Genomic DNA, 23,614 nt, shown 5'->3' on the forward strand with positions numbered 1-23,614 from the left:
ATCAGGAGTTCCAGGTCAGCCTAGACAACCTGAAACTGTGTCTTAAACAAACAAAAACACAACAAAAAAGGGAAGAAAAGATGTATGACATATATATATATATATATATATATATATATATATATATATATATTAGTATATGTACTATGTACAAGTTTACTTTTTGAAGCCTTTGCACCTAAGAAAAATTTAAATTAATAATAACAATTTATTATTTATCTAGCAAATCAAATCATCCTTGGGACTTTATGAAGCCACTAGCAAGAAGTAGAGGGTGAGACCAATATTAGAGGTTTAGTTAGGTATATTAGGTTAAGTACAGACAAATGAGCTAGGTAGGCCATTATATGTAAACCTTGCTTTACAAAGGAAGTTACAAAAAGAATTATACAGAGAGCACAGCTCACGCTGAACGGTGGGGGACATGAGCCACTGAACCCTTTCTTGCTGGCTGCAAATGAGTCTTGGGGAGCTACAGGACACAGAAGGAGGGAGAGGAGCAGACTTGGCAGTGAGTGTCTACCTTCAAGGGCTGACTTCAACCCGACCATGCACCCACTCCTGAAGCCCACAGCAAACTGTGTAGTCTGAAATTCGAGTCCTTTTACAGGACTAACCTACCTCAGCTTCCATTGTAAAACAGCAGCCTTACAATTCAGCCCACTTGATTTGGGCAATGTTTCTTTTACATAGTAGATTATTTAGCCAGGCATCACAGCCTGAGTTAGGCAATTTATCTTCTTTTATTTTCACTTTTATTATTTTCATCTTGTATAGCTCTGGGGATTGGAGCCAGGGCCTTCCTTGTACATGCTAGCTAAGCCCTCTACCATTGAGATCCTAGGACAAAGATGATCTGAGCCAGACGTGGTGATTCCTGCCTATAGCCCCTTAGAGATTGGGGCGGGGAGGGGGGCAGGGGAAGGGGTAGAGGACTCTGGAGATCAAGGTCATCTCGGCTACACAAATTTGAGGCTGGTTGAGATATCTAAGTCTCTGTCTCAAAAACTCAAAGCCAGGGCCAGGAAGGGCAAGTCTGGTGAGGGACTCAGGGAGGAAGGAGAAAACTGACTTCCACCAAATTACCCTTTGACTTCACATACACCTTGGTGCACACACCAAAAACATAATTCTTAAAAACCAAAGATGAACTGGCCTCTGGGTTCTGTTGCTGTTACCCCAACCCCCACCTCACTGGGTTCTGCTCTGGAACTGGGATAGCTCTTGAACTTCTAGAGTCCTTCTCTCCTGCTTTTCACAGCCTGCCCCCCTAGAGCTGTGTTCTACTTCTGCTGTTGTTCTTTTTGTTTGGTTCGTTACAATAGGGTCTCATGAAGCTCAGGCTAGCTTTGAACTCCTGGGCCTCTGCCTCCAATTCCCAGATGCTACGATTACAGGCAGCACCACCATATCTGGAAAATGCTACTTTTTTAGGTTGTCATAACATCTGTCCACATTTCTTTTTTTTTTTTCGACAGGGTTTCTCTGTGTAGCCCTGGCTGTCCTGGAACTCACTCTGTAGACCAGGCTAGCCTCGAACTCTCATCTGTCCACATTTCTGTGGTGACAGTTATAGCAAATAATTAACTTAAATGTTTCTCGTCTAGGAGATGACTTCAAGTAAATCAGGGTGCCTACAAATCTCCTGAATTATAGGCAAAATTTTAAGTAGATTCATTTCTTCTAGGGAAAGAATGTAGAGCTCACACCAGCCTATCAAAGGAGTTCAAAATTACTCCCTCAAAAATAAATGAGGTGCCACTGTGTTAGAGTACACAAGTCCCTGGAAAACACAGTGAGTTCCATTCTTAAGAGTTTCTGTCTGAAGATGTTCTGTTTGCTGAGTGAGAAATATTTAAATGTTTATTATTTATTCTAGTAAAAATATATCAGAAATCTACTTCCTCTACTTATGGTTTCCTTTTTCCTCAATCTCATGGTGACCCCTCTGCCTTAGCTTTCCAGGTGCTGTGATTACAAGCATGTGTTTCTACCACACCGGATAAAAGCAAAGACAGGCAATGATTTAGGGCAAAATACTAAGTCTTATAGGAGGGGTGAGTGGCGGGAAGATTGAGTGGCGGGAAGGGCTCTCAGGCTTCATTTACTCTTCTGCTTTGTTACGTCTGTTTGCTTCTCGAAATGTTTTTGTTTCTAAATTTGTTAATTTATGGAGTGGCACACATACCACTGCACACATGTGAGGTCAGAGGTCAACTTATGAGAGCTGGTTCTCTCCCTCTACCACAAGGATCATGGAGGTTGAACTCAGGACATCAGACTTGGGAGCAAGAGGCTCCACCCACAATCGCCTCACAAGTCAGAGATAATGATGAGCACTTGATAGTTCTGAATTTTTCAAATGAACCTTTAAACTGTGATTTTATAACTATCTATCTTAAATTACTGTATTATTTTATATGTATGCCTGTTTTGTCTGTATATATGTTGTCCACCACGTGCGTGCAGTGCCCACAAAGTTCAGGAAAAGGTGTCAGATCTCCTGGAACTAGGGTCTGGTTGGGAGCTGTTGTGTGGGTTCTGGGAATCATAGCTGTGTCCTCTGGAAATGCAGCCAGTGCTCTTAACTGCTGAACCATCCGTCTCTCCTTTTAAAGACAGGTTCTCACTCTACATAGATCAGGCTGATCTAGAATTCACTATGTAGTCCAGGCTGGCCTTGAACTCTCAGCAGTCTCCTGCCTCAGTCTTCTGAGTGCTGCTGGGCTTACACACTGGCAGGACTATTTTCTAAGTATGGCAAACATACTTCAGATCTTAGCTTCAGATCCATTAGTTTAGTTTAGTGACCCCGGGGAGGTAAGTAATCTCTTAACTAGACACATAGGTCAGTGTTTGCTAAACAAGCATGAGGATCTGAGTTCGAATCCCCAGCACCACCCCCAAAGTCATCTGTCACTCCAGTGCTAGGGATGGATGGAGAAAGGCAAATCTTGGGAGCCTGCTGGCCAGCCAGCCTAACAAACTGTGAGCACCGGGTTCAGTGAGAGTCCCTGTCATAAAATCTAAGGTGGAGAGTGATAGGGACGAGGTCCAAGGTTGGCTTCTGGCCTACGCATACGCACTGGCAAGTTCACCTGCACTTGTGTGTGCTTGCACACATGCACTTCATAGCCCAGACACAAAATGAAAATTCAAATTAGTGACTACAAATTCACTAACCTTGGTAAGCCTGTTTCTTCAACTGTAAATGGGCATTGTACAAGCTGTCTAGTCTAGTCCATATGGTTATGACATGACAAAGCCAGAATAAAACAGGGACTCAGCCTATTAGTTCAGTGTCACCTCTCCAGGGGACTTTCGTAATTCCCAATTATCCCAAATAGAACTCAACAGTTTATTAATTAAAACAGTTCATTCCCTGTCGATATTATAGGTAAGTATTCATACATATGATAAGAATCTGAAGTAACATGGCTGGTTATAGGGTGGCTATTATTTCTGGCTTCTACCTACAGAAATTCTTGTTTGTTAAGTTGACAGTTTTGAAACAGAGGCTTACAAAATTCTCCCCCTCCGTTTTCTGTAGCATGCTTCTACTTCCAGAAGAATCACTGCCCGGTACTACTCTGTTCATCTGTCCGTGCTCCCACTAGAAACAAGATCTGTGTGGTTTTCACTCACCTCGCGCCCCGTCTCCAGCAGGAGACATCACATCAGGTTTTGGAAGTCTTCTTCCTGATTACTCTAGAGGGTCTATAAAAGACAAAATGCTGTTGGCAATGACAACTACCTTACATTCTATACCATACTTTCCCCATATAATTGTGTAATGTAATCGGATCACATCTTTATTTCCCTGTTAAAATCCTCTAATTGTTCCAACCCATGTTGAGAAAAAAAAAAATCAAGTCCTTGTGCTCCTTCCCTTCAGTGTTTATCCCTTTGGGGTGACTGACAAAATAAATTCCTGTGCACTTAGGACTATAGCTAGACTATTACAGCATGACTTGGGGCGGGGGGCTTTGCTTTATCAAGAGTTCAGAGCAGTTGATCTGTGCTTCCTCAGTATCCCACACCAAAGAAAGTATCCCATAGCAACATCTCAAGAAGATACTTCAAGTGACAAGTGAGATGGGTTTGTAAGGAGTTTGTCCATAGAGGGCTAATTGAGGTGATCTACCAAAAAACCATTAAGTACGAATTCACTTGGGAACATTCTGTGATTCGTGTGGTGTTTGCTAGCAGGTGGCAGATGCAAGTCCGCTGAGTTTAAAGCTTTTGTCCTTTGAGGCTCTGGGACAACTTAGCTGCTCACTTCCCCCACATGGCAGTAGTTAGCAGGATAGCACCCTCACTTGGCTTACAGGCTGAAGGGAAGAAGAAGCACGGGGACAGGGACACCGTGGCTAAGTCACCTTCATCAGTTTGTCAAGTCCCCTCCTTCGACCTCAGTGAATCCGTGTCTGCTGCCAGCTCAGCTTGCTCTTTTTAAATTTTCCTTTTAACCTCACTATACTTTTTTTCTTAGGATATTGTGGTGCTACACTTGGTTCTAGAGGCGTAAAAGTGGCAATGCCATGCCTCACCACACAGCTAGTTGGCGCCCGGAACTTATCCGTCTTCCCTCAACCCCTCATTCCATTAATAATCCCATTGAGTGATTCTATTCCCCTCGCCCCTCACAGTTAGCTGTAGCCTCTATCCACAGGGCTAGAAGAAACAGTGTGGCTTCCTGTTAAAAGAGAAAGCTCCCTCATCTCCCCACTCCTGCCTGCTGGTTGACTACCAATTCGGAGTGCAGCCTTGATCGTCTTCTTGGACTAAAAGGTGCTGTGCCAAGAATAACCAAGTCTCTCGGCAGAGTAGTCCACAGCGCTTGACTGTGGCGCTCTCCATTTTTGCTTGCTTATGTTTTTAGGAATACAAGAAAGAAGTGTCTTGTTTAAAGCCCTATTATCTTGACTTTTCCCATAACAGACAGATGATCCCAATCCTTACTGGTATGCTAGCCCCCTAGGAAATTATCTAGAAACAAGAACTGTTTTTAATTCTGGAACCTTCGCTCACCATTCCCTCAGAGACTGTGCTTTCTACTTATTGATGACAAATGACCCACTCTTTAGTGCTCTCTGCGGTGTCCCTCCAGCTCCTCCACCCCCCTCCAACTCCCTCCAGGCCCTTCCAGCCCCCTCCAGCCCCCTCTACTCCCTCCAGCCCTCTCCAGTCCCTCCAACTCTCCCTTTTATCCTCCCCCAACTCCCTTGACACCCCCCTCGTTGCTCATAGTTTACCATTTGAGCCTTTCAGCTAGGAACTTCAGCCACTCTTTGAGGAAGAAAGAAAGCTTGGCCAAAATTAAGATTTCTGATTCTTTGTGGATTATAGGAAAACAGTATGTATTTAGCCTGTGTAGTGTAAAAGGTATGTGCTTGGTGGTGAGGAATGCTTTTTAAAAAGACGCTCTGCTGCAAGGAGCCTGCAGTCTAACGGCGAAAAATGAGTCACACAAATAACTTGGACCCACAGTGCAGTGTGAAAAGTGGAGTAAGTTCAGAGGACAAAGGATGAGCCCGGGCTTCAAGGAGACAGGCTCTGAGCTGAGTATTTTCAGGAAATGGTAAAACACCAGATCACAACAGAGTGGTGCAGAACACAGGTGGAGGTGGGTGGGATCCTAGGGAGCTGGTAGGAGAGGGTGAGTCTGGGCCGATAGGCTGGGGACAGATGGACGGCCATGAATACCTTTTTTGGAGGCTGGCACGCGGTATAGTCGCTGAGGTTTTTAAGCACAGAGGCAACAGGTCAGGCCTTGAGTAGGTTATGACTTAAGGACTATCCAGAGAAGCCAGCTGCAAAGAGGCCAGGGAGGAGGCCCCTTTAATAACTCAAGGAAAGATAACCATGGCCTGAATTTTAAAAGCTACTATTAGGAAAGGAGGACACAGATGGAAGTGGCTGTCAACGGTTCCTACATGAGCTGAACGCCTTGCTTTGCTTAAGAAAATGAGTTGGACTGTATCACAGATTCAGAAGTAGAAACTATAACAGATAAACGGTATAAATGGTAACAGAGTTTACAAAATCAAACTGATTGGAACTGAGAAACTAAACCTTGTTGATAATGAACTTGTGTTCACAATATTAATAGAACCTTAACTTTATTTTTGCCAGATGTCATTTAGAAGTGCTTTGGCTATGCTGAGAGAAGGAAAGGTGGCCACAAACCACCTTCAAAAAGACAACCATCACTGTGGGTGATAATACACACTTATAATCCTGACACTCAGGAGACAAGAAGATCTATACAAGTTAGAAACCAGCTTGGGCTACACAGGGAGTTCAAGTCCAGGGTGGGATACATAGGAAGAGCCTTCCTTACTTCCCCCAATACAGTTAGGGCTGGCGGCAAAGCTCATAAAATGTTTACTGAGTATGTGCAGTGCTCTGGGTTTATCCTCCAGCACTAGAAAGGGAGTTGGAGGAGGGAATTCCAAAGAAATGTGGCTATTAGTTAAATAGTTGGGGATAATTTACACTGCACAGTTCTCTCTCTTTCTCTCTCCCTCCCTCCCTCCCTCCCCCCCCCCCGAAACACTGTCTTATTATATAATCCAGGCTAGCCTGAACAGAAGTTGCCACATAGTTCAGGCTGGCCTTAAACATACGCTAACCCTGCCTTAGTTCCCCCAGCAGTCTGATTACAAGGATGCATCACCAGGAAGGTTTAGGTCCTTCCACATCTCACAAGTTATCTCTGTATACATCTTTATGGACTATCTTTAATTATCCCACTCTCCATAAGAAATTAGAGGGAGGAGACTCTTTAGAGTGTATGAAAATTTTGTGATATTTGTTTCCTTGTTGCTCGCTAAAACCATGCCAGCATAGCCTAAAGCAATGTGGAAAGGGCTTGGCATGAACCCTTAAATAGCTTTGAGTTAAGTAGGACCCAAAGACAAATCCAAGACAGGTGTTCCCTTATCTTAGGAAAAGGCCTAGAGATGAACAAACTCAAACATCTGAACAGCAGTTGCTTTTTACACGTCTGACTATTCTAGAAAGATCACGTCTTCATCAGCAAGGCAGGAACCAGCAAGACCCAAGTCTCCTAGCTACTGAGCAGAAGAAAGCCCTGTATAATCCTGAGCGGTGTGCGCTCTCTTTAGCTCTTCTTATTTGGGGCACTGAACCTTAGAAACGAAATGATTTTCTTCTTCTTCAGTGGCTCCTGGAGCTCTCTCCAGAGCACGAGTGATTAATCAAGTCCCGGGGCTTGGCAGCAGCACCAAGAGACGACACTTAAACTGGACTCCTTCCTGGCTTAAGCAAATTGGGTGGCTGGGGGGAGGGGTCTAAGAGGACAGAATCGGTAACGTGACCCTACCCCTGAAAATAGAATCATTCTCTTAATGATTTTTACATTTTATAGAACTCTTGAAACTAAGAAAACGTTAGACAAATTAATTATACTCCTGTCCTAAATTCAAAATCAACTGTTCTTTTAAAAGAGCCACGGTGCCCTGCAGCTGTAAATCCCAACACTTGGGGAAGATGGAGGCAGAAGGACCAGAAGTTCAAGGTTCTGGCTATCTATACAGCTTAAAGTCAGCCTGGAATACATGAGACCTTGTCTCAAAAACCAACAAAATATCCAGTGTTCTTCAGTGCGGGAGGAGGAGTGGTTCTATGAACTTGGTTTCAAACTATCTACAAATCTGAAATTGCATGCAAAAAATGTTTCATTTTACTTTTTAAAGATAAAACAATTACTTTCTAAAGATCCTTGAAACCCAGCTTTGCTCCCCAAGAGGTAAGAATTACTGTTCTTAAAGGAAAGAAGGAAGCAGGAGAGGGAGGTAACCAAGGGAGCTCCCTAACATTGTCTGAATATTTACTGATGGCTACGTGGAGGTGTACAGACTCTGGACAAGGGAAACTGGGAGGGAACAAGGAGCATCCGGGAGGTCTTTCGCTTCTGCTCCAAAGAAACCAAGCAACCGCATGTGAAGTCTTTGCTCGGGATTTCTCTGTTAATGTTTAGCTTGAAAACAATTTCATTTCTACTTATATTAAAAGTTAGTAACAGAGCTGGAGAGTTAAGACATCAGTGATTAAGAGCACTGGTTGCTCTTCCAGAGGACCCAGGTTCAATTCCCAGCACCCACATTGCAGCTCACCACTGCCTGTTAACTCCAGGATCCAACACCCCCACATAAACATACATGCAGGCAAAACACTAAAGCTCATAAAAGAAAAGTAAATTTATTTTTAAGTTAATGACAGGGACTGGGGATAGAGTTCCATGGTAGAGTGTTTACCCAGCATGTATAACTCCCTGAGTATAATCCCCAGCACTGAAAAAAAATTGATAACAGTATGATGTTTCTTTCAAAAGTCCTAGTTTTAACACAGGTTTAGCACTGTCTCTGCAGTCATGGTTAGTAACAAAAACATGAATACTAATTAGAGTTAGTGGAAACTGTCTTGGGATAAGAGTGCCAAAACCCTTTCACACAAATTTCAGATCATTTCTGTGGAATCCTTCCCCAGTAATCTTCAGTGGAACACTAGTATTCTGCATGACATAATTTTGTACTGAAAGGAGCTTCTTGAAGAAGATAAGAGGACAAAGAGAACTCTATCCATCCAGACAGTGCTGACTCAGTATCCAAAGTGCATGTAACTGTGGTACTAACTGATATGGAATCAAACACTTTCAAAAAAGAATAGCAAGCTTTTGAGTGAAATATGTTTTGTTTTTTTCATCACACTCCAAGCCCCCATGAACTGTTTGAAAATGTTACGCAAATCAATACCTCTGTGTAATGAACTCATCTGTGTACAGGCTCAGTCAGTACAACTGTTACTGTCCATAGAACACTGAGCTCTGACTGAAACTCCTCCACTCTTGTTCTTTGTCAGAGGCATAAATAAACTAACCATCCACATCCCTGATCTTTGACATGGTTTGATTATTCTTCATCCCAAAGAGGCACGCATGTGTTGGGTTAATGCTGCCCTGTAAATAAAAGAATTCTCTCATCCTCTCCTTAAAACTGTTCTTAAATTTAACCCAGCTTCAACTAGATACGTAAATGTCCAGAACCACTTCAGTCCCCAGACATTTCACGAGCTGACAGCCTGCAAAGGTAGATTCAAACATAAACACTAATCAAGAAAATGAACGAACGTTTTGCAAATTTTAACTCCTGAAGTAAAAGTTACTTATTTGAATGTCTGTCTTAAATAAATGCTACTCTATTGTGAACTTGGATTAGTATGCCATAGAGAAGACAGGTGACTTTGTTCTCTTATAAAAATGCTTCCCCTTCCCATGGCTCTCCAGGCATGCACTTACCCCATGGTGCCTGCTGTGCTTAGCTCATCCTCAGACCAAGGCTTATCTGGATTCTGAAGTAATTTAAAGATTACGGAAAGAAGCTGTGGAGAGGATTGCCTTCCCTTGATAGGAGACTGTCTGTCATATGCTAACAGGCTTTTAAATGAGGGAACTGGTGTCTCTTCTAATTACATAAGCTCCAGGTCAACTAATCAAATGAGTGAAGCCGAGTCTGCTTTCCAAGGGTGAGAGGAAGAACATCACTTCAGGGGGAGGACTTCAGCACCTTAGAGAAATGCAAGACTCACAGCCTGAAAAGTCATGACTACAACAAGACACCTACATTTTTGAAAAGTAAAACATATATCTTAATGCTTTAAATACACTGAAGGAAACTATAAGGAGAGCTAAAAGCTAAAGCTTACGGCAAGGCACTTGCTTTTCTACGGAGTATTTCCCAGATGTTCTGGATTGACATTGTATGCCCTGGTTCCTGATAGCATCCACTCACCTCATTTTAACTTATCTGGTAGTTAGCTCCTAATAAGTGACAGTGCAATAATAATACTATTTAATTTAAAGCAATACTGGCTAACATTAAGTCTAATGTCTAATTATTATTATTATCATTATTTTGAGGGGTTGAGACAGGATTTCTTCGAGCACTGTAGTCTTTTGAAATTAACAACAAAGCTATTATAAAAAAATAAAATATCATTTTTAGTACTTCAAAAGATATTTTAACCCAAACCTACATTAGCACACTGAAAAATAAAAAGTCATTAAATCAATGACAATAAGAAACACATTTATAATATTTTAAATGAAATATGACACATTACTCATTTCAACACCTTTTTTTCTTTTTGGTCAGTTTTGAATAGAGTTTTAGCAAAACATCAGATCTTTAATGTAATTTTAAAACTATAAATAATATACTACTTTGGTAATTTTTCCATTCAAATTTTATTTCATTTTTTAATTGTACATATTTTTGGGTACAGTATAATAATTCAGTAATGCAGTTCTGATACTTTTATACATTATTTTATCTGGAAAAGTAGCTCTCTTGGGTCCTGGAATGTAGCGTAAGATGTCTGAGCACATATGGTAAGTACAGACTTACATCTGAGAAACTGAGATATAATTCATATACAGTACATAAAACTGTTCCTTTGAATTGAATAATTCAGTATATCTTAATATATTTACAGGATTACTTTGTTTAAGAATGTCATGCATGTCTATGTGTTTTGTTCAAATCCACCCCCAGAATCCCCTCCCCATCATAGCTCTCCCCTCCTAACTTCATGTGCTTTTAAAAACCCCCATGGATGTACATAGGTATAGGCCCCTCCACCGGAGGATAGGCAGCCTCTCAGGGGCTGCATCCCTGAAGAAAAGACTGTCCCTCCCCAGCAGCCATCAGTTGCTAACAGCATCTCTCTTGGGGATGGACCTCATGAGCCCCTCAGGCTGGGACTTTAGGCTGGCTGCCACCTTCTTCCTCCTCTTCCTCCTCCTCTTCCTCCTCCTCTTCCTCCTCCTCTTCTTCCTCCTTTTCCTCCTCCTCCCCCTCCTTCTTTGGTATTCATATAGACAAGTCTGGGCAAAACTGACCCTGAACTCCTGACTCTCCTACCTCTCCCTCTAAAATGTTGAGATTAAAGATGGGCCGCCTGACCAGGCTTTTTCAGGACTATGTAAGTGTCACCACCATCTAGCTCTTCAGCCCTCCCATCATGCTTGCTTTTATTTTTGTTTTGTAATTTCTTAAAATTTGGGGGCTGGAGAGATGGCTCAGTGGTTAGGGCACTGGCTGCTCTTCCAGAGGTCCCAGGTTTCAATTCCCAGCACCCACACGGCAGCTTGCAGATGTCTGTAACTCCAGGATCTGACACCCTCACACAGACATGCATGTGGGCAAAACACCAGTGCATTCAACTAATTAGTTACTTAATTAAAAATATTTTAAAATGTATTGCTTAAGAATTTCATATGCATAAACTATGTATTGTGAGTATATCCACCCCAGCCCATCTCCATTTCCCTCCTCCAACTTCCCCCATCCCCCCACCAAACCCCCTCTCAGTTTTATGTCCTTAAAAAAATCTTACTGAATCTAGTTAGTGCTATATGTTGCTTTTTAAAAATGTGATTTCTGGGGATACAATATAGTCCTCATTCTTGTCTGTCAAACACTTTACCAACTGGGCTGTTTCCCAAGCCCTGGATGGCCTGGAACAGTTCTGTAAACCAGGCTGACCTCAGACTCACAGAGATCCACCTGCCTCTGTCTCCAGCGTGCATGTGCCACCACCGCCTGGCTTCAGATTAACTATTTTTAAGAAAATATATTTGTTTATTTAATTTGTGTGTGTGTGTGCGCATGTGTGTACACACATGCGCACACACACACACGAGCACACACACGCGTGCACACACGAGCACGCACGCACACACACACATACACACACACACACACACGCATGCACGAGGTCCTCACAGAGGCCAGAAGAGGAGTCAAATGCCTCTGAGTGGGAGTTACAGGCTTTTGTGAGCCCCTGAGGTGGGATCTGAACCCTGGCCCTCATCATGAGCAGCAAGTGCTCTTTACTGCTGAGCCATCTCTCAGTCCAGATCAACTTCTTGAAATATGGCCGTTCCATAGGTCATTGCATAGGTCGCCTATCCACTCTGCTGCTTGCTTTGTTATGCAGAGGTTCTAGTTTAATATGTACTTCTTGTCTGTTCTTATATTGCTTGCCTGTGGGGTTCGGTGCCATACCGAGCCAAGACCATATACCACATGAGATATATCCCTGAGATACTAAGATGTTTCAACATATGAAAAACACCCAGTGTGATACAACATATGAACAGATTAAAGGACCTATAAACCACATACTTAGAGCTGGAGAGATGGCTCAGCCCTCAAGAGTGATTCCTGATCTTGCAGAAGTTTTGGTTCCCAGCACCCACACTGGGCAGCTCAAAACTGTCTGTAACTCTGGCTTCAGAGGAATCTAACGTATTCTTCTGGCCTCCATGGGTATCTCCCCAGCCTCCCCTCTCTCATAAAATTAAACGTATATATTTTAAGATCACATAATTGGCCTTGTGTGGTGTCCCAGGCCTTTACACTCAGTACTCAGGAGGTAAAGGCAGATGGATCTTTGTGAGTTTGAGATCTATAGAGCAGTAAGGGCTACACAGAGAAACCCTGTCTTGAAAAAACAAACAACAACAACAACAACAACAAAAGTTAATCTAAAAAAAATATAGGGAACACTTAATAATTTGAGAATTAAAATATATAAAAAAAGCAAGCTAGGTGTGACAACGCCCACCTGTAATTCCAGAACTCAGGAGACAGAGACAAAAGGACTATGAGTTTGACGGCAGCCTGGGCTGTGTAAGCACCAGTCCAGCCTAAGCCACAGAGTAAGTGCCTGTCTCAGAAAGATAAAAATGGAAAGAAGGGAAAACAGATGTAAGGAGAAAGCCAGGGCACTGCCCACAAGCTGACCTCAGACACACACACACCGTAAGCATACACATTCGTGGACAAACATATAAGCAAATAGACATAAAAGAGAAAACAATGGACCAGGCGGACCAGGTGTGGTGGCATATGCCTTTAGGCAGTAGATCTCTATGAGTTCGAGGCCAGCCTGGTCTACGTGAGAGATGTAGATGGAAATATGGTTCAGAGATTAAGAGCACAGGTTGTTATTACTGAGGACTCAGATTCAAATCACACCGCCATTTGTACTTCCATCCCAGTAGACTCAGTGCCAACCTCTGACCTCCACAGGAAGTGTATGACCTCAAAGTGCACAGAGGTACAAACAAGCAAAATATCCATGCACATAAAATAAAAAAATAAAAAAAAATTAAAGTAAGTTCCAATTCAGCCAGGGCACATGTGATCCCTGCTCTCAAAAATAAATAAATAAATAAATAAATAGGACAGCAGAGGAAGGGAAGAGAGGAAAGAAACAGGAAAAATATAACTCAGTTAAAACCTGAGCTAGGAACCTGAGTAGATGTTTATCAGAAAAAGACACAAAAAGCCCCGTGAGCATACAAAATGCTCAGTTCACAAATCTCTGGAGAACAAAAACCAAGACCACCTTGTACATGTCAGAATGGCTAAGAGCAAAACCACAGAGCTTTTCCATATGATAACAAAATTAAACCAAACCAACTGTACAGGACTGCTGCAAAGCTGCCATGCAGGAGGTAGACAGAGGACAATCATGAGCTGAGGATAGCCTGGGCATACAGTGCCAAGCCATCTTAGACAGATCCACCAACTACTACCACCATCAACAACAACAAGAAAGACAATGTCACTAAGGATGTGCAAAACGTTGAACCCTCGCATATTGTGAATAGGGATACACTATGGAAAACCAGCATGGAGGCCCCTTGGAGACAGAAACAGACTTACTGTGTGACCCAGCAACCCTAGGGTCCTTACGCACAAGAGTTGAAATCAGCATCTCGAGCAGGAGACTCAAGTGAACGTTTCTATGTTCATTGCAGCACAGTTCATGAGAGCCAAGCTTAGACTGTCCAGGAAGAGAGAAAGAAACTGTCTCTACAGCTAAGGGAATGCCGCTCAGCTTTTCATGAAGGGAATTTTGAAATATAACACAGCTGACCACTCAGGATAATGTGACGGCCAGTCAAGTGTTGCATCAATTCTATAAGACATGGAAAATATTCAAGTTCATAGAACCAGAGTAGATAGTGGTTGAAGCAGGAAATGGCAGTGACTAATCTGTGTTGAAGGGTCAGTCAAGCATAAACTCTGGGGACGTGCTGTACAACGTGGCAGCTATAGTCAGCAACAAGGTACCGCACTTAAGTTCTTGTTGAAAAGACAGATTTCATGTTACGATTTACCACAACTGTAAATCAATTAAGTGGGGACCAACTGATTGCATAACTATAAAGGATATCTCATGACAAGTGTTTTTCTTCCAAAATGAGCCTGAAAGCACAAGCTGGATGGAGGGGCTGACGTAAGTTGAGGTGTGGAGTTAGACACGGACTTAGCCACCATGTGGACAGTACTGCTTCATTTTTAAAACATGCATAAACTCTGAATTCATTCACACAATTTATTTAAAGTCATTTGCTAATGAAAGCACAATTCAAGAGTTGGGGAGATGGTTCAGTGGGCAAAGTGCTCGACTTGCAAACACAAAGGCCTGACTCAACCTCCAGGCGAGTGTTGTGTGCCTAGAACAGCACCTGACTCACCCTCCAGCCATGTGCTGTGAGCCTAGAACAGCACCTGACTCTCTCTCCAGGCGTGTGCTATGAGTCTAGAACAGCAGCACTCAGCTGCGGGTGGGCAGAGATGGGGTGCATCCTGGGGGCTCACTAGCCAGGTGGAAAGATTGGATCTAGTGGCCAGCACCTTTAATTCCAGCACTCAGGAGGAAGAAACCAGGATCTCTGTGAATTTGAGGCCAGCCATGGCTATACAGTAAGACAATGTCTCTTTAAAAAAAAAAAAAAAAAAGGAAAAGACTTTTTGTTTTTGTTTTTATTTTTGTTTTTTTTTTTTTTCATTTTCAAGATGTGTAACTATGGCTGTCCTGGAACTCGGGAGATCTGCCTGCCTCTCCTGAGTACTGGGACTAAAAGCATGTACTACCACCACCTGGCCTGAAAAAGACATTTTGACAACTTCTGCCTTCCACATGCACCTGCATGAACAAGTGCACACGTGCGAGAGCGCGCACACACACACACACACATGTACATGCATACAAGCACATATGCATACACATGCACATAAACACGCATGAGCACACACATATACATATTCAAAAAGGCATAAGTGCATGACAGCTTTATTGGTAGTCTTACTGAGGAGGGCAAGTCACTTAGCTGAAGGTTCAGTTGCTTTGCCTAAGGGGAGCCGCAGTGGCTGCATCTCAGCATTAAGGCACCACGTCTACATGTAGAGCTTGAGTTTCAGGCCGGGGGCAGCTGTGAAGTGGAAGTTCCCACTCCACTGCAGGCCTTGGATGTCAGTGTATTCTCCCTCACCTTCTACCCTGCAAAAGCAAGAAGCGAGCTCACTCATTAATCAGGACTGGCCATTCACACTCCAGACACAAACCATGTGGACTGCTATACTGCATCTTCTGTCTAAGGCACTTTATCTTTCCACTTCCAATTTCTATTAAACACCAGTGTCCTGCTTTCATACACTAGGAAAACACACTATTTCAAATAAACAGTCTCTATGCAAGTGCTGGTGCTCATGGTTTCAGGATCAAATAAACTTAACTTTATATAAAACCAAGCAATCAGCTAAAACTTGAAAACTGTATTGGTTATCTGGCTCGACTCAAACATTCCTTTACTTAACAAATATTTCTTAGTCATCAGCTCTGTTCGAGGTACTGTCTTGGGTTGTGTTCTTTTGATCCCACTGAAGTGGTGAAAACCCACTGATATACAAACAGGCTTTATCCCATAGGTGAGCTTTTCTCCCTTTATTAATATAAGTGGAAATAGTTTATGTGTCCTTGTACAAAAATGGAGTCTTAGAAATGTATACACTGACTTCATAACAATTAGATAGCATTTTCAGTTCTAGATATGTGAAAAGGATATTTATAAATAAACTTTATTTTCTTTTTGAGACAGGGTCTCCTGTAGTCCAGGTTGGCCTCAAACTTTCCATGTCGCCAAGGGTGCCATTGGACTTCGAGCCTGCCTGCCGTGCCCGATGTTATGTTATGTGGGGTTTGAACCTAAGGTTTCGTGCACACTAGACAAGCACTCTCTCTATCACCTAAGCTGCTCCCCTCACTTCCTGACGGACTTTGGGTAGCACGGGATGGACTGAGAGCAAGCCTAGGAAACTGCTTGTGCTTCGTTTCCCTTTCACTTTTTCTGCAATCAGAAAGGACAACAGTAGGCATAGTTCTAGTTTTAACATATATATATTTTTGTTATACTTTAAAATTATCGTAATAAAAATATTCATATTCATCAGGTCAGGGTGAAATTATAAAATTAACCACAGGAGTTATTTTAGGTCAAAATTATTCAGGGGCTAAATTTGTTCAAGAATCACACATCTTCCACTTACCCTACACTAACAGAGACCACAGAGGCTGAGGTAGAAGTTTAATAATCAGCCAGGCATAGTGGTGTATGCCTTTAATCCTAGCACTGGGGAGACAAGGGCAGGTGGATTTCTGAGTTCAAGGCCAGCCCAATCTACAGGGTGAGTTCTGGGACAGCCAGAACTACACAGAGAAAGTCTGTGTTGGGAAGAGGCCATGTAACAATCTTTACCAAAAATGATACTGCACTTTGGAAGGCTCTGATGGTTCCAGCCTCCCCTCTTACATCCCTCAACCATTTATGGAGACCAAATATGTCACAAAGACTATCTCGCACTAACTAAATACATTACTTAACAAGTATGACTGAAGAGAATCTTTTAGAATTATATTATTCTTGAAATGTAAAGTTACCTATTTTCATTGAAATTTCCAGTGTATTTTGCCCCAGTTGGGAATGTGTAAGTCCCCAGTCCATGAAACATGTTGTCCTTAAACTGTCCTTCATACACAGCTCCTGAAAAATGTTCAAGTCTTCCAAAGCCATTCATCTGATTGTAAGAAAGGAAATGCTCAGAGCCAGCCTACACTACACACACAAGCTTCTCAGTAACATCTCCATTAATTCTGTATCACTTCTTGTTTCCACAAAGAGCAGACATTTGTACCATTACCCTCCCTCCTCCCCCCCCTCCACCCCGGCCCATGTCTTTCTGTGAAGCCTACTAACTCCAATGCTCTGGATCTGAGCTGTCTGAACATGTGAGGGACCAAGAGGATGATAATTGGGATCTCAGACACCACAGTTCATCAGAAGTCTTAAAAAGCCACTGGCATAGTCACTTCAGAAAACATTACACAGTTGTTGTTAAGAATGTGAATTTGGGGTATGCCGATGGCTCAGTGGGAAAAAGTGTCTACTGCATGACATGAGGACCAGAGACCAGAGTTGAGAGTAAAAGGCTGGGATGAGGCAGACTACAAGGCTCGGTGAGTGAGCGCACTTGCTCTCAAGTCTGACAATCTAAGGTTGTCAATCAAACAGGGACTTCTATGTTAGATTGAGAGAACCTTCTCATGTATGCCATGGCACTCACACCTAAATAGATACGATGATTTCTTAAATGTGAATTTGTATTCAAGTAGACCTGGGTACACATTCCCACTTTACCACCCGCCATCTGTATAAGAAATCTGAGTCTGATTTATCTCATCTATAAAAGAGGAGTTTTAATGGTGCCTTTCTCATGAGGTTGTCAAGAAGATTAAATGGAAGAAAATTTAATGTGTTTGGCTTTACTCAATGAATGGAAGCTGAGAAAGATAATAATATTAGCTCTATTCATGAGGTTAATATTATGTGCGGAATAATAGACACCAAGTAAAAACATTTATTTTCATTACAGAATCTAGTTTGAACACAGGTCTTGCAACATAGCCCATGAATTCGGGATCCTCCTGCCTTAGCCTTCCATATAATAAGATTACAGTTGAGTCAATAAGCTAGCTTTAACATATGCACTTTTGACTGGCAATGAAATGCTTGGATTCATTTAACCCATAGGATTATTTACCCACTATGAGAATTAAGGATGATATAGATACCTTGTCATCTTTCCAGCTTCCTGTGTAGACAATCCCATTAGGTGTGGTGTGGGTGCCTGTCCCGTTTCTCTCACAGACTCCAGAGGCAGTTCTTGTACAGTCACCATCTGGTGAGGAAGGAAGCCGGGACTGCTGGCCTGGAGCTCTGACCCAGAGCTCTGAAATGGGGGCTGTGGGCTAGGTGGGTGTAACAGTTATACTGAAGCCAATTCACAACTGCCTCACACCCCATGTGTGGGGTTTGGTTGGCCTTTTGTTTTCTGGATTCCTAGAACTAAAACTAAGAGCCAGAATGAAAGACAGACTCCACGGGTCTTTAAGGTATCCTAACTAGATGTATCAGTTTTGACTTAAATGTCTATTCATCTGTTAGGATATCTGTTGTTTAAGTGGGATAATACACCAATAAAAGTTTTGTAAAACAAGTTAAATTTCCTATATGAAAAAGTAATTAGAATGCATGCTTACCATATGTGTCTCCATTTGGAAATATAAATTTTATCTTATACACTTCTGATGATGCTTTAAGAGATTGAAGAAAATAAAGGTAAGTTTAAATAGCTTAATATCATGAGACCTACAACGAATGTGCTTTCAGCAGTATTCAGATAAATTCTCTTCACACAGACACAAGCACTTCCTCACTGGCATTTCTACTGTCTGGTGCAGAGTCCTGAGGAGATAAATTATCTCGTCTAGATGATCTACTTTGTAAGATTTTATTAGTATAAAATTAACTTATTTTTAGCCGGGCGGTGGTGGAGGCTTTAGCAATGCTTCTCAGATTACCAAATCTGCTTACAGAGCTATGATGTACTCTCCAGGAAGCATGTGTGTCTTCTTTGGTTGGAAACAGAATACAGCAGTCATGCTCTGGCATTGGGCTAAGGTAACTCTGTCACTTTCTCTGGCCTTAGAAAAATGGCTTACACCTCAATTTTTTTTCATTCTTACCATTGACTAAAAGAATGAACCTATGTAAGCCATGCAGGCTAGTGTCTAACTCTGTAGATACTGCCCAGCTCAGATACAGCCTCTCTGCAAAGCCTTTCTTCTCATCCCTAAACTCCTCTAGCCCCAGGACTCGGAGTCTTATTAAAACAACGCTGATGTGTTTGTCCCCTATCACAGTCATCTAAAGTAAAACAGGGATCATAGATCATCTAACTCTCCCCCACCACCACCCCACTCAGTATTGAGAGCATTGAGTACTAACAGAAAATACTTATCCAGGGAATGAGTGGTTCTTGACACACACTCATTAAGTGCCTACTCAGCAGGACACTACTAAACATAACCAATCATACAAGAAACGGGGCGGTCCTCAAACACTTTTCAAATGTCCACGTTTGACGAGTACAGTCTTGTACAGTTTTATCTTGGGGAAATTTTCCCCCTTTTGTTTTCAGAATTTTTTTTTGGCTGATATTCGTGAGAGAACAATACTTTGAACACTATTAATTCTATCTAAGAGACTGCACTTCTTTTATAGAGCTATGGCACATCAGCCAGCATTTGGGCCCTCTGCTGAAAAAAGTCTCAAATGCCTTTTGCGCCCTCTAGTGTTACAAATGTGGGGCAGCGCTGTATGTAGATGTAAAATATCTTCTACCTGCTGCATTGGTAGATTTATCAAAGATGATTTCAATATTACTCAGGATGTTTCCTTAACAGATGATTTGAAAGCTAATTAAATAATACATACATACATACATACATACATACATACATACATACATATGTGTGTATATGTACACACACACACACACACACACATATATATATATATATATATATATATATATATATACACACACACACACACACACACACACACACACACACACAATTTATTGTGCCGGTACCCTAACGGTGACCGGTGCTGTTTTCTGGTTGTTCGGTGGTGTTTGTTTGTCTCTTTCTTTTTAAGGCGAGGCTGGACGCCTACAATTTTGTTCAGATGACTACAGGACCTGGAAAAGCTGTTGTTATTATTGATGAATAACATACTGCTATTATTGGTCTTTATACACATTTATAAAAATATATATGTTCAATTTTAATTTTTGAAGACTGTACTTGTGCTTTGAACTGGGGGGGGGGGGGAGGCACCCCGGTTTACCATGTTGAGTTGTCATTGTACAGAAATCAGCAGCCATATTAGTCTAGAAACATTCATTTCTTTTCCATTTGTACAGGGGTTACTTAACCGTATTAAATATGTAAAACCTTATCTGTGTGAGTTCGATTACAGAAACTAATAAAATATTCTCTAAATAAAGGGGTGACGTTTCCACATTCAAATCTCTGGGTTATGTGAGTTAGCAGGAACCTCTGCGATTGCTCTGGCACCGTAAAGGAAACAAATCCGGAGAGACAGGCACAGCAAACCAACGACAGACTCAGAAGCCCAGGCAGCATCTCCGGATTCCCCGACGCCGGGCTGTCAGTGCCCCTCCACCCCAGTGTGGACGCTGCGGCTGGCTCCGGGTCCATCGGCTCCAGATGAAGGCGCCCTTCCCTGGAGGCCTGGGCGGAAGCGCACTCACTTGATGGAGACGTATAGGACAGGCTTTCGCGACTCTGAGATTCCCCTAGGCTCGCCAGCTCGGCAGGTTGGAGGGAGCTGGGCGCTAGGACAGAGCGGGCCTCGGTTGCTGGGGCGACCGGACGACCTCTCACCCGGAAGCAGATATACAAGGAGCCAATCGGAAGACGCCTGGGCGGGGCGGCTGCTGCGGGTGAGGTCCAAGAGGGAGACCGAACGAAGCCCAGACCCCGACTCTGGGTGCCGCCTCCTGAGCTCCGCGGCCAGCGACGCTACGAGCCAGGTACGGCCTGATGTGGCGTGTGCGGGGCCGCGCGGGTTCGGGGTTGCCAGGCCCGCCTGCCGCCTCCCCTCCCTAGAGATCGCATCTGAGGACCATCCTTCCCCGATGGTCCTGCTTGTCAGCCCGGGGCCAGTGAACCGGGACCAGTAGGATCCTGGGGACCCCGGGATCTGCAGTCGAGGTCGTCCACACCCGAGGCTCCGAGCAGGGTTGGATAGGAGGGGCGCTAGCCCCGTTTCCTGTCTGTAGCTCGGTGGCGACCCTAGGGGCTATTTGGAGAGAAGGTTGGAGAAGATGAATGTTGAAGAAAGGAACCTTGCATGACTAGGTATCTCAATGAAGCTGGGTGATGTATAATGGTCAGAGGTTTGCCTGGGAGGCAAGCGGAGTGGGTTCAGTTTTCATCACCTCAGCTTGATGATGCTGTACGTGAGAGCCAAACTTGGGTGTGAAACAAAGGATCCTTTTAGAGCCAAACTTAGATTCAGTGTCTATGCAAAGAAAGACGAAACCTCTGCAGGCTAAATAGACAGTGGGGAGTACCCCCTCCGGGTTATACAACCTAATTTGTATTCTACAGAAAACGTCTGGGGAATATGGTATCGGATGCCGCTGTAATCGGTAAATCTCGGTTCAGATTTTTGTGTGAAAATCACAGCTCAAGTTGAAAATGTAACCTTTTCTGTGTTGTGAGACAACTCGTTTTAAATCAGTACAGATTTAATCTTCTTGCCTTTTTTCCCAACCATTTCTCAGTGTATGAATTGACCCCGGCTGGGTGGTTTGGGTGGTGAGGTGTTTGATGTGTGTATGTTTTCCTTTCTTCCTACATTTAAAACACACACACAACACAAAACCAAAAACTGATATGCAGGTGGGCGTGGCAGTGCACACCTTTGGAAGCAGAGGCAGACGGATCTCCGTAAGTTTGAAGCCAACCTGGTCTACAAATCGAGTTCCAGGACAGCCAGAGAAACCCTGTCTGGGAAGGGAGGGGGGAGGGGAGGATGCAGTTATCGATGCACAGCATCAGAAAATTCAGTTTGTGCATTCATTCAGGCACGTGTTAATCATTTAATGTCATTATGGTTTTGTGAGTGTGTATACTGCTGTCTTTAGAGAACTTGTAGTTTGGACTTCTATTCTTACCTAGTGGAGATCTAGGGTGGGACAGAAGTTGAAATAATTGAGAGTTTTGTTTTGGTTTGGTTTGGTTTGGTTTTTCGAGACAGGGTTTCTCTGTGTAGCCCTGGCTGTCCTGGAACTCACTCTGTAGACCAGGCTGGCCTCGAACTCAGAAATCCTCCTGCCTCTGCCTCCCAAGTGCTGGGATTAAAGGCGTGCGCCACCACACCCGGGTTAATTGAGAGTTTTGTTGTTGAGTTGAAATAATTGAGGGTTTTGTTGTTTGTTTGTTTGTTTTGTTTTGTTTTCTAAGACAGAGCTTCTCTATGTAGCCCTAGCTGGCTTGAAACTCCCTCTGTAGACCAGGTTGGCTTCCACCTCACAGATCCACCTGCCTCTGGAGTGCTGGAACTAAAGGTGTGTGCCACCACTGCCTGGCAAGTTTTAAATTTTAAATTGAAAGAGGACATTATTTGTGTTTTGTTTGCTTTCTATATGGTGTTTGGCCATTTGGGGGCCCTACTCACCTAGGAGAAACTGTCTTTCCAGAGCCAGCTAATGAACAACTCACCAGGGAATCTGCTGTTCATATGAAAACTAACCAGTTTCAGGTTCAGATCCCAAACTCCTCCCTTTATCTACCACTCACCCTGCAGCTAATACTGAAGTCAGGCCCCACAGCGAAGGAGAAGAATGAACACACACACAGCACTCCACCAAAGCCAGGCTACCCTGTTAGGTATACATTTTCTACTCTATTTCCACAAACCAGAAGCAACACTAACTTCGGAGGAGCTAGCATTCTGTCCCAAAGTCTCCCTGACAAGACGGATACCTCATTTCACTCTGCCCCTCAGCAATACCCAGAGGAGCCTCAGTGTAAACCCCTTGTCTTCCTCCCCAAAGGTTTTAAGCCACTACATTTCTTTTCTCTGACCTGAATAACTCTAATAGTTTCCTAACTGAAACTCTTATTTCCTTCATGTGCACTCTGGCCTCATGCCAGCATCCAGCCCAGGGCTGTTGATGTTCCGAGCTTGAAGCCTTTTTGTCTGTTATTACTCCTGCTTGCATATTCTTTTCACAGTTATTTCATGGCTCATTTTCTCCATTTATTCATATATCAACTCATAGGTTACCTGGCGAGGCAGTCATCAACTACTTTGTAATAGCTTTGTTTCCTTAAATAATTTTTGTGTTTTTTGAAATTATAATTTCATCTCTCCCGCATCCTTTTCCGCCCTCCACTTCTTTGTACCTCCCTTGCTTTCTCTTGTATTCATGGTCTCCTTTTATTGTTGTTACATATGTACATGTATGTGTATGTGTGTGTGTGTATATATATATATATATATACTCCTCAATGCATAGATACAACCTGCTCAGTCTGTATAATGTTACTTGTATGTCTATGATCTCAGAGCTGACTACTTGGTCTTGAATAAACAGTTGAGGAGCTCTTCCCTGAGGAAAACCATTTCTCCCATTCTCAGCATTCTCCAGCTGCATATAGTTTCTCTTGTAGGTTTGAAGGCCTGTGAGCTTTCCAAACCCTTTAGTGTTAGCATTCCATTGGTGTCCTTGTTCAGGTCTTGTCTAGGCAGCTCTATTGATGAGACTTCATGGGTGTTGTTGCCTCTCTAACA

The 23,614-nt window shown here is 42.9% G+C and overlaps 3 protein-coding genes across 4 annotated transcripts in view; 1 reads left to right on the plus strand and 2 right to left on the minus strand.

Annotated features, from left to right (window-relative positions):
• Nucleotides 1-9,432, minus strand: part of Arhgef33 (Rho guanine nucleotide exchange factor 33) — an 81,145-nt gene extending 71,713 nt beyond the window's left edge. The window contains exon 1 of the mRNA XM_028765139.1: nt 9,323-9,432. The gene's annotated coding sequence lies outside the window, so the exon portion shown is untranslated. The remainder of the gene's footprint in view (nt 1-9,322) is intronic.
• A 5,711-nt stretch (nt 9,433-15,143) lies between these two features.
• On the minus strand, nt 15,144-20,681 carry Morn2 (MORN repeat containing 2). 2 transcript variants are annotated; one of them, XM_028765172.1, is made up of 5 exons: nt 20,562-20,681; nt 18,481-18,534; nt 18,013-18,119; nt 16,822-16,958; nt 15,144-15,384 (listed from the first exon to the last, which is right to left on the minus strand). In XM_028765172.1, exons 4-5 carry the CDS (start codon nt 16,956-16,958, stop codon nt 15,282-15,284), a joined length of 240 nt encoding a protein of 79 aa, XP_028621005.1. In that variant the 5' UTR covers nt 18,013-18,119; nt 18,481-18,534; nt 20,562-20,681; the 3' UTR covers nt 15,144-15,281. The 2 variants fall into 2 exon arrangements, with proteins under 2 accessions (XP_028621005.1, XP_028621006.1); XM_028765173.1 differs by lacking the exon at nt 18,481-18,534 and having other exon boundaries at nt 15,165-15,384.
• A 64-nt stretch (nt 20,682-20,745) lies between these two features.
• The window catches only part of Dhx57 (DExH-box helicase 57), a 51,568-nt gene continuing 48,699 nt past the window's right edge, over nt 20,746-23,614 (plus strand). Inside the window, exon 1 of the mRNA XM_028765125.1 lies at nt 20,746-20,843. The gene's annotated coding sequence lies outside the window, so the exon portion shown is untranslated. The remainder of the gene's footprint in view (nt 20,844-23,614) is intronic.

The sequence above is a fragment of the Grammomys surdaster genome, unplaced genomic scaffold, assembly GCF_004785775.1.
Source record: "Grammomys surdaster isolate TR1022 unplaced genomic scaffold, NIH_TR_1.0 149, whole genome shotgun sequence".
Lineage (NCBI taxonomy): Eukaryota > Metazoa > Chordata > Mammalia > Rodentia > Muridae > Grammomys > Grammomys surdaster.